The sequence below is a fragment of the Bubalus kerabau genome, chromosome 8 (assembly GCF_029407905.1).
Source record: "Bubalus kerabau isolate K-KA32 ecotype Philippines breed swamp buffalo chromosome 8, PCC_UOA_SB_1v2, whole genome shotgun sequence".
NCBI lineage: Eukaryota > Metazoa > Chordata > Mammalia > Artiodactyla > Bovidae > Bubalus > Bubalus kerabau.
The window spans coordinates 123,062,093-123,077,997 of NC_073631.1; the positions used below are offsets into that span (position 1 = coordinate 123,062,093).

The following is a 15,905-nucleotide window of genomic DNA, read 5'->3' on the forward strand; positions in this document are numbered from 1 at the left end:
GGTAGATTCCAGCAGTTGGTGATGGACAGGGAGGCCTGGCGTGCTGCAGTTCATGGGGTTGCAAAGAGTCAGACACGACTGAGCGACTGAACTGAACTGAACTGAACAATTTAAGTATTCCTTGTGTATTTAAGATGGTTTCTGCTTTGCATTACGGTACACATTTTTGGGTATCAATATTGCCCTTTATTTCTGACTTCGCACCTTAGAGCAGAGTCCTAGAAACAGGGCTTTGGGATAAATGTGGACAGCACAGCCACGGCGCATCTGAGCCTGCAGAAGCATGCCCCACTTCACAGATGTGAACACCATGTGTCTCTGCAGCAAACTTCCTGCAAGACCCACCTCAAAGGACCTGTCTTTGAACTTAACTTTATGTGGTATTTGCTTCTCTAAAACATGTTAAGAACATTTTGTTTATAATCATTTTACAACACTTAAATTCTGCTTTGGAGAAGACTTAATTAGATATTTGATTTAACTCTGACTTTTAATTGTTTGGAGACAAGCTGTTCCACACAAATGAACTTCCAAGATCATTAAAACATTAACTCCTTAAGTTGAAGTAGAGTTTACAAATTTGAAGGATATTAAAAAATATATTCTAAGCAGACTTTCACCTGTGGCTCCAAAGAGAAACTTACCTGACCTCTCTCCCGTGTCAACCGTGATTTAAAAAGTTGTCTACGGAGCTCTGGAGGGCAGCTGAGGCGGCTGGGATCTAGAGGACTGGGGCCCTGGTGAGGAGGGAGCATCAGGCACTGCAGCCTCCTCTCATCTCCTGGCTGCGGGTTAACCCAGGTTTCAGGGCACAGCCTGATTAGAGAGCGGAGGCCCAGAGCTTGTAACAGCGTCACCAGATGGAACGGATGACAAAAGACGTTAAGGGCTTTCAAGGCAACAGAATGGAGAAAAGGAAGCCACAGGGAGCCTCAAATTCTGCAGGCAGTTACCTAAGAGATTTTCCTTCTCTTTTTTTCCATTTCCCAAGGTGTTCATGTGTTGGATGAGTAGAAGGATTCCTAGGTTTTCATCTGAAACCCCTAAAGGGCTGTGACTTAGGAATAATGACAAACCAGCCTTCAGAGAGCCTGAAATGCGGCCTTAGATTGACTCAGTCCCTGCCTGGCTCAGGCTTGTCTGCCCATCTTGCTAGAAATAGTAAATCCTCTCTATGGTATGATACCATCTAAAGCTCTATGATTTAATTATATGTAACTTCAATAATCAATTAATAAATATGCCAGAAATAGTACCAAATGATCAAATGCAGTTAAAAATGGAAAAACAAAAATAGAATAGAAAGAGATCCAGATACTGGCATTTTAAGACATGACTATAAAATGGCTCTGATTAATATATCCAAGAAAATTAGAGGATGGTGCGCTAATAAATATTTCCCTTTACTTCTGACTTAGTGCCGAAGAATTGATCTTTTGAACTGTGGTGCTGGAGAAGACTCTTGAGAGTCCCTTGCACTGCAAGATCAAACCAGTCCATCCCAAAGGAAATCAGTCCTGAATATTCATTGGAAGGACTGATGCTGAAGCTGAAGCTCTAATCCTTTGGCCACCTGATACCAAGAGCTGACTCATTGGAAAAGACCCTGATGCTGGGAAAGATTGAAGGCGGGAGGAGAAGGGGATGGCAGAGGATGAGATGGCTGAATGGCATCACCGACTCGATGGACATGAGTGTGAACAGGCTCCGGGAGCTGGTGATGGACAGGGAGGCCTGGCCTGCTGCGGCCCATGCGGTCGCAAAGAGTCAGACATGACTGAGTGACGGAACTGATACTGGTTAGAGGATGGAATTAATTGTAAAAATCTAATGGAAAATTGAAAATTTTAAAAAACCCATGAAATTAAGAATTAAATAGCTGGGTTTAAATATTAGATTAGACACAGTAAGACAGAGTATTATTATAAGTTGGAAAACAGATTGGTGGACTGTGTCTAAAGTCCTGCATGCATGTGCGCTCAGTCGTGTCTGACTCTTTGCAACCCTGTGGACTGCAGCCTGCCACGCTCCTCTGTCGATGGGATTCTCCAGGCAGGAATACTGAGCAGGTTGCCATTTCCTCCGCCAAGGGATCTTTCCAACCCAGGGATCAAATCTGTGTCCCTTGTGTCTCCTGCACTGACAGGATTCTTTACCACTGAGCCAGCTGGGAAGCCCATGTCTGTCTAAGGTAGAGAGAAACGAATTAATGGAACATAGAAAGAAACAAGAGGAAGTGTACAGGAAATGTTGAAAATATTTATCATGTGCAAATGGTGTTTCAGAAGGAAAGGAGAGAGAGAATAAGGTGGAGGAAATATTTGAAGAGCTGCTGGCCAAGAATTTTTGAAACTGATAAAATATAATAACAGATTAAAGGAATTCCACTAACCCCAAGAAGGAGGATTACACAGAAAACCACACTAAAGCCCATGACAGCAAAACTGCTAAAAACCAAAGACAAAGAAAAAAATCTTCAAAGGACCCAGAGAAAAAGACTCATCCTTCAGCAGCATTATGGTGAGACTGGAAGCTGACTTTTTCAAAAGAAATAACGATGTATATCTTCAAAGTGATGAAAAAAAGTAACTGCCAACAAAGAATTCGGTCCTCTCAAAAATATCCTCAAAAGTGAAGGCAAAATTAAGATGATTTCAGGCAATCAATAGCCATGAGATTCATTGCTGGGAGGCCTGGTCTCCTAAGAGGAGATCTTCAGGGAGGAGGAAGTTGACCCAGATGGAAACGTGAAGATGCAGGAAGGAAAGACAGACAGATGGGCAATTCTAAACAAATATTGAGTTTGAAAATAACAAAAATAGTGATCACGCATGTGGCATTTAAAATATGTGCACAATTAGAATACATGACAATGATACAGAAGTCATGAGGCTGAAGGGAAGGCTTGAGTTGCCTGAAGAGATGGAAATGGTAACTGGAGGTTAATGCCTGTGAGACACGGATGCACTTCGTTAACATGAGGTGGAAACCAGAGGAAGAAGCACTGAATATACTACTAACGATCCAAAAGGGAAACACTGGAATAATAAAAACATTTGACAACTTAAAAACAAACACGAATAGAGTGCAGGGGCCACAGAACAGCTGAGACAATACGAAGAGATGGAGGCGGACTGAAACTGCAGCTTGCCAGCAAGCGGTCGGAATGTGAGTGGAAGATACTGTGTGTATGACTAAAAACAGACTGGAAGTAAAGAACAAATCTCAATTAAGTGGAGCTTACAGAACACACAAATGTAAAATAGGGATGTATCTTGCAGATATCAAAGAAAAGAAAGCAGACATAGCTACACTAATGTAGATTTCTTTTTAAGGCAAGGCATGTTACTAAACATGGACAGCTTATAGGAAGATAAAACACGAAACGGGTGTGCCCCTAATAACATAACCTTGAAGTATATAAAGCAAACAGTGAAATAAATAAATAGAGATATAGTTAAGTCCACAATTATACTTGGAGGTTTTAATACACGTCTCTCAGTAACTATAGAACACGTGAAAGTGTTAGCTGTTCAGTCGTGTCCGCCACTTTGTGACTCCACGGACCATAGCCGCCGGGGAAGTAGTTAAGCGAAATAGTAAAATTTAGAATATTTAAATAACACGATTGATAAATGATGTAAATGATATATGTAGCACACAAACCAGTAACTGTAGAATTTGCACTGTCTTAAAATGAAAATGAAACTTTGACTAAAAAAGACCAGATTCGGAGTCACAAATCAAATCTTAACAAATTTCAGAGGATTTAATTCATGTGGTATGGTCTCTGATTACCACGAGTTAAGCCAGAAATCATTAGCAAGCTGAATAGAAAACTAATAACAGATTGGAAATTAAACTATAAAATTTTATAGTTAAAAGATAATCAAAAGAAGAGCTTAGAAAAACTATGACTGAATGATAATGAAAAACACATCTTTAAACTTGAAAGATGGGAATGAAGCAGGTCTGAGAGGGAAATTTGTATATATAAATAAAAGCAGTTTAAACAAAGGAAGGCTGAACATCTAACTTAACAAGCTAGAAAAAGCACACCAAATCGAAACCAGAGAACACAAAAGGAAGGAAGTAATGAAGATAAGAGGGCATGTCAGTAAGTTAGTAAATAAGCATACAAGAGAAAAAAGTCAAAAGCTGGTTCTTGGAAAACACTGATAAAACTGATAAAACTTTATACAGTATGATTCATCAAGATACAAAGAAGGAAAATAAAAATGACCAATGTTGTTCAATTGCTAAGTTGTGTCTGACTCTTTGCAACTCCATGAACTGCAGAACACCAGGCTTCCCTGTTTTTCACTATCTCCTGGAGTTTGCTCAAACTCATGTCCATTGAGTCGATGATGCCATCCAACCATCTCATCCTCTTCACCTCTTCTCCTCCTGCCCTCAATCTTTCTGAGCATCAGGGTGTTTAGTCAGCTGTTCTCATCAAGTGGTCAAAGTATTGGAGCATCAGCTTCAGCATCAGTCCTTCAAAAGAATATTCAGTGTTATTTCCTTTAGGATTGACTGGTTTGATCTCCATGTAGTCCAAGGGACTCTAAAGAGTCTTCTCTAACACCACAGCTCAAAAGCATCAATTCTTTGGTGCTCAGCTTTCTTTATAGTCCAACTCTTACATCCATATATGACTACTGGAAAAACCACAGCTTTGACTATATGGACCTTTGTCAGCAAAATAACATCTCTGCTTTTTAATATGCTGTCTAGGTTTGTCATAGCTTTTCTTCCAAGCAGCAAATGTCTTTTAATTTCATGGTTTGCAGTCACCGGCCACAGTGATTTTGGAGTCCAAGAAAAGAAAGCCTGTCACTGTTTCCATTGTTTCCCCATCTACTTGTCATGAAGTGATGGGACCGGATGCCATGATCTTAGTTTTTTGAATGTTGAGTTTTAAGCCAGCTTTTTCACTCTCCTCTTTCACCTTCATCAAGAGGCTCTTTAGTTCCTCTTCACTTTCTGCCATTAGAGTGGTATCATCTGCATATCTGAGGTTGTTGATACTTCTCCTGGCAATCTTGATTCCAGCTTGTGATTCATTCAGCCCGGCATTTGGCATGATGTACTCTGCATATGAGTTAAATAAGCAGGGTGGCAATCTATAGCCTTGATGTACTCCTTTCCCAATTTTGAACCAGCCCGTTATTCCATGTGCATTTCTAACTGCTGCTTCTTGACCTGCATACAGATTTCTCAGGAGGCAGGTAAGGTGGTCTGGTATCCCAATCTCTTTAAGAATTTTCCACAGTTTGTTGTGGTCCACATAGTCAAAAGCTTTATCATAGTCAATGAAGCAGAAGTAGACATTTTTCTGTAATTCTCTTGCTTTTTCTATGATCCAACAGATGTGAGCAATTTGATCTCTAGTTCCTCTGCCTTTTCTAAATCCAGCTTATACATCTGGAAGTTCTTGGTTCACGTACTGTTAAAGCCTCATTTGAAGGATTTCGAACAGTACCTTGCTAGCATATGAAATGAGTGAAATTGTGCAGTAGTTTGAACATTCTTTGGCATTTCCCTTCTTTGCGATTGGAATGAAAACTGACCTTTTCCAGTCCTATGGCCATTACTGAATTTTCCACATTTGCTGGCATGTTGATTGCAGCACTTTAAAAGTATCATCTTTTAAGATTTTAAATAGTTCAGCTGGAATTCCATGACCTCCACTAGCTTTGTTTGTAGTACTGACTCCCATGGCTCACTTGACTTCACATTCCAGGAGACGACTCGACACATGGACATCACCACATTGTCAACAGCAAAAGCAGATTGATTATAATCTTTGCAGCTGAAGATGGAAAAGCTCTATACAGTCAGCAAAAACAAGACCTGGAGTTGACTCTGGCTCAGATCATGAGCTCTTTATTGCAAAATTCAGGCTTAAATTGAAGAAAGTAGGGAAAACCACTAGGCCATTCAGGTAGGACCTAAATCAAATCCCTTATGATTATACAGTGGAAGTGACAAATAGATTCAAGGGATTAGATCTGGTAGAAAGAGTGCCTGAAGAACTATGGACAGAGGTTTGTAACACTGTACAGGAGGGGGTGATCAAAACCACCCCCAAGAAAAAGAAATGCAAGAAGGCCAAATGGTTGTCTGAGGAGGCTTTACAAACAGCTGAAAGAAGAAGAGAAGCTAAAGGCAAGGTAGAAGGGAATGAAATACCCAAGTGAATGCAGAGTTAAAGCCTTCTTAAGTGAGCAATGCAAAGAAATAGAGGAAAACAATAGAATGGGAAGGACTAGAGATCTCTTCAAGAAAACTGGACATACCAAGGGAGCATGCTATGCAAAGATGGGCACAACAAAGGACAGCAAGGAGGTAACGGAAGCAGAAGAGATTAAGAGCAGACGGCAAGAATACACACAACTGTAGAAAAAAGATCTTAATGACCCAGATAACCATGATGGTGCAGTCACTCACCTACAGCCAGATATCCTGGAGTATGAAATCAAGTGGGCCTTAGGAAGCATTACTACAAACTAAGATGACCAATACCAGGAATGAAAAAGGAGGTATCAGTATAGCTCTTACACACGTGAAAATATAAGAGATATAGATGAAATGAACAGATTCCTTGAAAAATACAGCTTATAATTAACATAAAGAGAAACAGAGAATTTGAATCATCCTATGTCTGTTTTTAAAAAATTGAACCTAAAAATAAAACCTTCCCACATGACAATTCTCCACCCAGATGGCTTTCCTGGTGAATTCCACAAATGCTACAGAGGAAACAGCGCCTTATTCAGCCTTCACTATTCCACAGAATAGGAAAGAGGCCACTTGCTCATTCACTTGTGGGCCAGCATAACTGTCAGAGCAAAGCCTGATTTTACAAGAAAGGGAGTTATAGATTAAATTCATGAATGTAGACACAAAAATCCCAAACAAGATATTAGTAAATTAAACCCAGCTACATAGGAAAAGGATAGTACATAGAACAACCAAGTAGGAATGAAAGGGAGATTTAATATCAGAAAATCTCCCTATGTAATTTTCACATTAAATGAACTTGTGAGAAAAGATCACCTACTTATGTCAATATATGCAGAAAAATTATCACAAAATTCATAACCCATTCATGATTAAAAATTCAGAAAACTGGGAATTGAAAGGAGTGTTCTTAATCTGATAAAGAGTATCATCAAAATATGCTGCTTTGCAGTGAAATGTCTGAGCCCCCACTCTGAGCTCGGAAATAAGGGCGGGGCTCTGTTACAATCACCTCTAGTCACTGTGCTTCAGCAAGACATGAGCTCGCATGGAGGAATCCAGATGGATTTACGCAATAAGTATAAAATTTATAAACTAAGCAGGGCTGCTGAAGCAAGATTAATACACAGAAATCAATTCCTTTTCTAGAAAGTTAACGCACACATATATACAATACCATAAACAAGGACTTTGGCGTGGCTATCAAAAGATGTCCAAGATATTTACTCAGAAGACCACAGAAGAGTATTGAAAGAAACTAAGAAAGCCCCAACCAAGGGAAGGAGCGCCTAAAGTCACTGGTTGGGTGATTTAAAATGGTGAAGGTGTCTAGTGTGTCCAAGCTGACCTACGGATTCAATGCAAACCCAGAATGAAACCCATCAATTGGCACTGACACACTGAGCGAGCACGGAAGCGGACGCCCAGCCTCGTAACGGGAAACGGAGCTGACAGGCATGCACCGCTGCGAATCAGGGCCTCTTATACGGCACAGTGGTTACAGCAACGCAAAACGGCAGGGGACAGAGGAAGGCGCAGACAGGACAGGACAGACAACCCAGCCCCCAGCGCACAGTCCTGCTGCCGCCGCTGCGCTGCCCTGGCGCAGGCTGGCTTTCCAGGCAACGGCCTTGGAGAAGCTGAATACACACACGGACAAAGCACGTGAATCTCAACCCTACCTCACACCACCCACAAAAACAAACCACCCGTGGATCATAACCCAAACACAAGAGGTTAAAATAATAAAATTTCTAGATGGTAACACGCTCAGGAAGCTCTGATCATAATGACAAATAGTCAATAGACTTGATTCAAATGAAGAACTTTGACTGATTAAAAACCTCATCAGGGGAGTATAAAGTTGAACCACAGTGCTGGAGATACAATCTGTAATTCCCAGGGCTGACAAAAGGCTGCACTTCAGAACTCCTAAAAATTAACTTAAAAAAAAAAAGAGAGACAGCTCAATAGAAAAATGAGCAAACACTTGAAATGGTACTGCAAAAAAAAAAAAAAATTAAAAAGTTTCCAAACATGATATCATGATCCACCAGGGAAATGCAAATTAAAAACACAATTCTATATTATACAGACCCAACTGCATGGCAACAGCTTTTAAAATTGGGATAACAAATGGTGTGGGAGATGGAGTAGAAGGAATCTTCACTCAGCAGGTGTGAGTGTGCAGCACCCGGAGAGAAAGAGTGTGTGCATGGCTATGATCAGGCAAGACGTATAATTATAAAACAGATGGGAATATAAGGGGAGGCGTGCACACACATACACATCTGAAGAAGTGTGTGCATGTGTGCAGGAGACGGCACATGACTGTTCACAGCAGCACTGCCTGTCGTCAAACAGTTGCCCCTAGCTCCATGAATACTGAATGACTAAGTGAGCTGTGTTAGCTTCACACAGGACAACCACACACAACAACGCGGATCAATCTCCCTGCAAAATGCTGAGTGAGGAGCCCCGAGACTGGGCACTCCTCCCGTAAGTTCTAAAAGAGTCAAAATTAGCGTTGCAGTCAGAGCTCTGACTAGCGGTCACCTGCTGGGAAGTGGGAGCTGATGGACATGCAGGCTCCTGGCGCTGCCCCTGCTGGACCGTGGCCTGGGCGCTGTGCTCGTGGGGAGATGGGTCTCAGCGTGGGGAGCCCTACCCAGGCCCCTGATGCAGGCTTCACTCAGGGAAGGCTGTTCTCTGTGTAACAGACCACAAGGGCCTCAGTACTGAGGTGTGCTCTGCATGTGCAACAGACCCATGGGGCCTCGGTTGTGAAGTCTGTTTCATGTGTGTAACATGCCCACAGGGTCTCAGTCATGAAGTCTGTTCCACATGTGTAACACACCCGCAGGGCCTCAGTCGTGAAGTCTGTTCCACATGTGTGACATGCCTGCAGGGCCTCGGTAGTGAAGCCTGTTCTGTGTGTGTAACACGCCCACAGGGCCTCAGTAGTGAAGTCTGTTCTACATGTGTAACGCACCCACAGGGCCTCAGTAATGAAGTCTGTTCCGCCTGTGTAACACGCCCACAGGGCCTCAGTAGTGAAGCCTGTTCTGCATGTGTAACACACCCGTAGGGCCTCAGTCGTGAAGTCTGTTCCCTGTGTTTGGCACGCCCCATGACTGCGTGAACAGATTCCTGAAGGTGAATGGGGTGCATGTGGTTGTGGATCCGACCCTGCCATCCCCTGTTCAGCAGCAGGGCCTCCTTCTCAAGTTGCTACAACTGGGATCAAGAGCGCTCAGCTGGTGGAGGTGTTATAAGGACCAAATTATTAATAACGACCCTGGTGAAACGCACAGCACGGGCTGGAGCAATCACCGCAGCTGCTCCTGGGCACGTGAGTAAAGGCCGGTGAGCACATGCCTGGACCCCGGGACGCGGTCAGGAACACAGCGACCGACCGCCCACGACTCCCGCGCAGAGCTGGGCCCTGCGCCGGCACCCAAGTCTGCATGCCCCTGGACAAAACGCGACGCTCCTTCTCTGTCTGCAAAGTAAGGTCGTGGTGGCTCGGTCCTTTCTTAGCCTCTGGGCTGTTTTGGAGAATAAATGTTTGGTGACTGCAAAGAAGTCTGTTTCTTGGGTGTAATGACCAAGACAATGGGGTGTGTTATTTTTATAACGTGGATTTTAGACTCAGCTGTCTCACAGCTCTCTGGGGGTGGCGTGAGCAGGTGGACGGAAACCCAGGCGGAAGGCGGAGCCCAGCCTGCAGCTGTTCCTCACTGAGCCAGTGCGCAGTGACCGCCACCGCAGGAGTGTGCTGCCCGTAACCAGGCATCTTCTCCTGCAGAGAAGATGGTGTTTGATGTGCATAAAGCCATCTGAGATCCTCCTCACGGGTCATGACCATACTTGCAACGGTTAAACAGGCCGTGAAGGACAAGCCCGAGGGAAACTGTTGGTGTCAGTGCTCGTCGCTCAGTCGTGTCCGATTCTTCGAGACCCCATGGACTACAGACCGCCAGGCTCCTCTGTCCATGGAATTCTCTGGGCAAGAAAATCAGAGTGGATAACCATGCCTTTCTCCAGGGGAATGTTCCTGACCCAGGAATCGAATTTTACCAGCTGAGCCACCACGGAAGCCCCATACTGATGTCAAGTATATGGTTTGCTCGAGATAGGAGCTCTGAGTTTTTTCTCATTCAAGTTACCCTGTGCCAGCTTACCTCCTTAAATTTTTTTTTCTGTATTAACAATTTCTATATTTTAAAATGTACAGTTAAATATAGAAGATAGCAAAGCAAATAGTAATAATATTATATCAGTTTCTTAAAAGAGTTTTTTATCATATACAACGACAGGTCTTCCCTACACTTTTCGAAGTGCAGTTCTGGATTAAAGGCACTGCCTCATTCTTCCTGAGAATGATCAGCCGCCTGTCACACCTGAGATGCCTGAACGGAGAGACGCACCAGCCAACAGCTGCTGGGATCTCGTCTACACGCTCCGTTGCCTCCACTCACTCATTTTCTTCCAAGAATGGATCTCCTAATGTTTTAAAATTCTCCATTTGCTATGCCACTGATGTTATCTGAAGGCTGACCGACACCCGATCTACATTTTAGCAGAGAGAAAGAAGATATGTGGTGTGTGGAGGAAAAAGAAAAGGAGGGAGTCTTGCCAAGAGAGCACCCACACGGGGCTGGAGGCCTGGAGGTGGTGGGCCGCCCACGTCTCAGCTGACGGAATCTGAGCTCTGACCACCTACTGTCTGACGAAGGTACCCAGAAGGTCTGCACAGTGCCCCCGAAACTCAGATGCATGTGGGCCCCCGACCCTGAACAACTCGTCACAGTCTACGCCGTGACGACATTATTTCCCTCTGTGTCAGGGCCAGTCCCAATTCCTGCCAGATGTCTTTAACAACCCGCGGCTTCTGCCTTTACCAGCCTCCAACTCATTCTCTTCCCTGGAACACTCTCAGTTTTGCCCGAATCTGTGTCTCCCAAGTTGGGATTCCTAAGACCCCCAAATAAAGCTCTTTGTTGTCTACAGATTATTTTTTGACAGGTGATCAAAACCCTTTAAAATAAGCTGGAGAGCACCCATTTTACTAAGGCTAGTGATGCTTAAGACATGGATTTAACCTGAAAGTAAAAGCTTTTCTCAGGTGGAAGCGTCTACACCTCCTTCACACCCCACCACCAGCCACAAAACGTCTGGCGTTAACTCCAGAGACAGTGAGGGTCCGGGCGCAGGGGAGGAGCAGGCTGTGTTGATGGAGCGCCCCCTGCACGCGGCGTGGGTCTGTCAGCCTGTGTACTTCACAGACGCACAGAGAGAAGGCAGTCGGCTCCGTGTCATACCACCACTACAAGACCGGCCCGGATTTGAACCTGTCCTCCAGAACACATGACACTGTCTCTCAACAGAGCGCCCCCACAGCTTCAACCTGGGTGGTGTTCTGAGCGGGGAGGGGAAGGCCAGGCTGCATCTGTGTTTTCAAAGCATGGCATCAGTAGGGGGCTTCACTGGCAGCTCAGCTGGTAAAAAATTTTGGCTGCAATGCAGGTGACCCAGGTTCCATCCCTGGGTCAGGAACATTTTCCTGGAGAAGGGCATGGTTACTCACTCTGATTTTCTTGCCTGGAGAATTCCAGCACTTGAACTGCATTCTTATCCACAGTCAGCATTGTCTCCTCAAATGAGACATGCAAATCTCAGCGTCACATGGTACTGTACCTTCCAAGGGAGTCTGGCTGGCTTGGCACAGAGGAGGGCGGGGGCGTGGTCTCTGCCCCCCTCACGGGCTAAGACAGCTCAGATGGATGCTTTCCCACCTCGTTTTTGGCAGAATCACTCATTTCTGCTGCTTACCTGAAGAGGCAAAGAATTATGCTTCCTGTTGTAAGGGAGATCAGAGACACGCTGTAGCCCAGGGTGTAAATGGCCTTCACCAGAATGTAGAACGTGATCTGAAAGAGAAGAGATGCGTCCGTCAGCCGCAGCGGGGCCCTCCTCCTCGGGAGGGGCTGGGGGGCTGCTGCTGCGGGCATGACGGAGGCAGTAATGTCCTGGAGCTCCACCTCCGCCCTGAGCCAGAAATGACACTCAACGCCCACCTGTTCCCTTCCATGGCACCGTGAACCACTTGGCCCGGTCTCCATAAGGCAAACCTGTCTGGAGGGTGCCAGCTGGGGAACCTCAGGAAGCCAGGACGGTGGGCGGCACCTTTGGAGGGGCCTCCAGGCCTGCCCAGAGCAGTCAGCCCTCCAGACGCAGGGACCCATCTCCAGCTCGTGCTTGCCTCTGGGGGAGAAGCCCACCCAGGTGGGTGCTGCGCCCAGCCCGTGGTCTTCCCCGAGGTCACCCTGCCCACGGAAATGGCCACTTTCAAGCAGAACCGGGCGGGTCTGACCCGGGAAGACCAGCCTGAGGCAGGATCCTGCCTCCACGGCGCGTGGCTCCCGGCTCCCACAGTGGACCCCTGGTGTGATCTGGGTCTTAAGTGAATGGGACAGCAGAGCTAAGCGTGAGAGAAGCAGCCGATCCTGCCTCCAGTGACCCCGAGGCTCACGGGTCAGCGTGTGCGGGATGCGGCACTGTTTGTGGCCTCGAGCTGCAAGGGGGGACGCAGGGATCATTGGGGTTCAGCAGCGGCCTTGGCAACCCGCACCGCAGGGCCTGCCCCCCTGTCGCCCTGACGCGGGGTCGCAGGCAGGACGGGCATGTTTGCCGCGGCCGCCACCGGGTCACCTGCGGTTACAGTGGATTGGACCGTTGGAAAAGGACATATTTCAAGCCACCGAAAGCACGGAAAACGAAGTGATGAGCACACACTTGCAAACAGACCCCAGAAGCGAAGCCACAGCCGAGTGAGACCAGGGGGCGCCTGGGACCCTCCCCAGGCGTGACGCCCGCAGTGTACCTATAACACCCGTGGTCTGTTCTCGGGTCTTGGCGGGGTCGCAGGAGGTCTCCTCTCCTGCAGCCGCCTCCCTGCTGCTCGTCCTCCGCGCCCCATCGCGCTGTTTGCAGTTGCCCCGCCTCCTTTATTATTGTTCAGTCTCGGCTGCGTTTTCCCTTCTCGGCCTTTTTCTCACGTTTCCTGAGTCTCAGTGCCCCCTCTGCTTTCTGCGTCCCCGGAAGCACACTCCTCAGGCTAGTCTGATGGGTCTGCGGCCGTGGACACATCAGGCTTGTTTTCTGGACCATCTCTTCCCCCTGCGTTTCTGAGAGCACTCTGTGCTGGATCCCGAGAGTCCCAGGCGTGGGAGGAGGCCGCGCTGGCGCGGTCTGCGGTGGGCAGCCTGTCTCAGACTCTCAGCGGCTGGGTGCTTTCCGGGCTCACCGCAGCTGCCTGGCTGGGGATGGCCCTCTGTCCACGGTGCCTGGGTGGCCGGGGTCTGTCCCTCCTGCTGGGGCTCCGATCACAGTGACACGGCCGCTCATCCCAGGGGCCCCCCACGGCCTGCCCCGTCACCCCTCTGCTGTGTCCTGGCAGTTTCTTTGGACTTTTCTTCCCTGTTCCAGAAATTTCTTTTCATCTGTATCTGATTTTGCTCTTTGATGAATCTACTTGAGTTTCATTTTAAAACTGAAGTGTAATTGATTTACAATGTGTTAGTTTCAGATGTACTGCAGGATGACTCAGTTACACACACATATTCGTTTCCTTCATAGGTTAGTACAGAATACTGGGCATAATTCCCCCGTTGTCTATCTGTTTTACAGATAGCAGTGTGTGTGTCTTAGTTCCAAGCTCCTAATTTATGCCTGCCCCCTGTCTGCTTTGTTAACCATGTTTGTCTTCTGTGTCTATAAGCCTGTTTCTGTTTTGTAAATAAGTCCATCTATATCATATTTTACATTTCACATACAATTAACACCATGTGACTTTTGTCTTTTCTAACTTCACTTAGTATGATCGTCTCTAGGTGCCTCCATGTTGCTACAAATGCATTATCCCATGCTTTCTAAGGCGGGGTGGCATTCCACTGCACGTATGCACCACCTCCTCTTTATCCATTCACCCACTGCTGGACAAACGTGTTTCCATGCCCTGGCTACTGGAAACGGTGCTGTGATGAACACTGGGGTGAATGTTTCTTTTCTAGTCAGAATTTTCTCCAGATACATGCCCAGGAGTGGGATTGCTGGATCATATGGTAGCTCTATTTTGGCTTTTAAAGGAACCTCCACACTGTTCTCCATTGTGGCCGCACCAACTTACACTCCCACCAACAATGCAGGAGGGTTCCTTTTTCTCCACAGTCTCTCCAGCGTTTATTATTTGTAGAATTTTTAATGATGGCCATTCTGACCAAGGTGAAGTGATGCCTCGTTGTACTTTTGATTTCCATTTCCTTACTAATTAGCGATGCTGAGCGTGTTTTCAGGTGCCTGTTGACCACCTGTATGTCTTCTTTGGAGAAATGTCTAGGTCTCCTGCTCATTTTTTTATTGGGTTGTTTGTCTTACTGTTTTTGGGTTGCATGAAGTATTTGTATATTTTGGAAAGTAAGCCTATGTCAGTCTCATCGTTTGCAAATATTTTCTCCCAGTCGTAGGTTGTCTTTTCATTTTGTTTATGCTTTCATTCACTGTGCAAAAGCTTATATTGTTTATTTTTACTTTTATTTCTATTGCCTTGGAAGACTGATCTAAGAAAACACTGCAATGATTTATGTCAGAATGTTTTGCCTATGTTCTCTTCTAGGAGTTTCATAGCGTCCTGCCTCATATTTAAGTCTTTAAGTCATTTTGAGTTTATTCTTGTATATAGTATGAGGGAGTGTTCTAACTTCATTGATTTATATGCAGCTGTCCAGTTTTCCCAATCCCACTTGCTGAAGAGACTGTTTTTTCTCTGTTGTGTATTCTTGTCTCCTTTGTTGAGGATTAATTGGCCATCAATGTGTGGGTTTATTTCAGACTCTCTGTTCTGTTTCATTGATCCACGTGTCTGTTTTTGTGCCAATACCAGGCTGTTTTGATCACTGTAGCTTTGTGGTATTGTCTGAAGTCTGGGATGGTTATGCCTCAAGCTTTGTTCTTATTCTTCAATACTGCTTTGGCAATTCTGGGCCATTCATGGCTCTATATAATTTTCAGGGTTATTTGTTCTAGTTCTGTGAAAAATGTCATGGGTAATTTGATAGGGATTGCATTAAATCTGTATATTGCTTTGCACAGTATGGTCACTTTAATGATAATTTTCCAATCCAAGAGCATGTGGTTTCTTTCCATCTTTAAAATAATGTTCAGCTTCCTTTGTTAGTGTTTCATAGTTTTCAGCATGTGAGTCTTTCACCTTCTGGGTCAGTCTTTGCTGTTGTTCAGCCTCTAAGTCATGAATGACTCTTTGCGGCCCCATGGACTGCAGCACGCCTGGCTTCCCTGTCCTTCACCATCTCCTGGAGTTTGCTCAAAGTCATGTCCATTGAGTCAGTGATGCCATCCAACCATCTCACCCTCTGTCATCCCCTTCTCCTCTTGCCCTCAATCTTTCCCAGCACCAGGGTCTCTTCCAATGAGTCAGCTCTTTGTATCAGGTGGCCAAAGTATTGGAGCTTCAGCTTTAGAACCAATCCTTCCAGTGAATATTCAGGGTTGATTTCCTTTAGTATTGATGGTTTTAACTCCTTGCTGTCCAAGAGACTCTCATGAGTCTTCTCCAACACCACAGTTTGAAAGCATCA

General features: G+C 45.6%; 1 protein-coding gene across 1 annotated transcript in view; it reads right to left on the minus strand.

Annotated features, from left to right (window-relative positions):
• VIPR2 (vasoactive intestinal peptide receptor 2) overlaps positions 1-15,905 on the minus strand; it is a 68,541-nt gene that overhangs the window by 13,142 nt on the left and 39,494 nt on the right. The window contains exon 5 of the mRNA XM_055591406.1: positions 12,082-12,179. Within this exon, the coding sequence (XP_055447381.1) occupies positions 12,082-12,179 (98 nt within the window). The remainder of the gene's footprint in view (positions 1-12,081; positions 12,180-15,905) is intronic.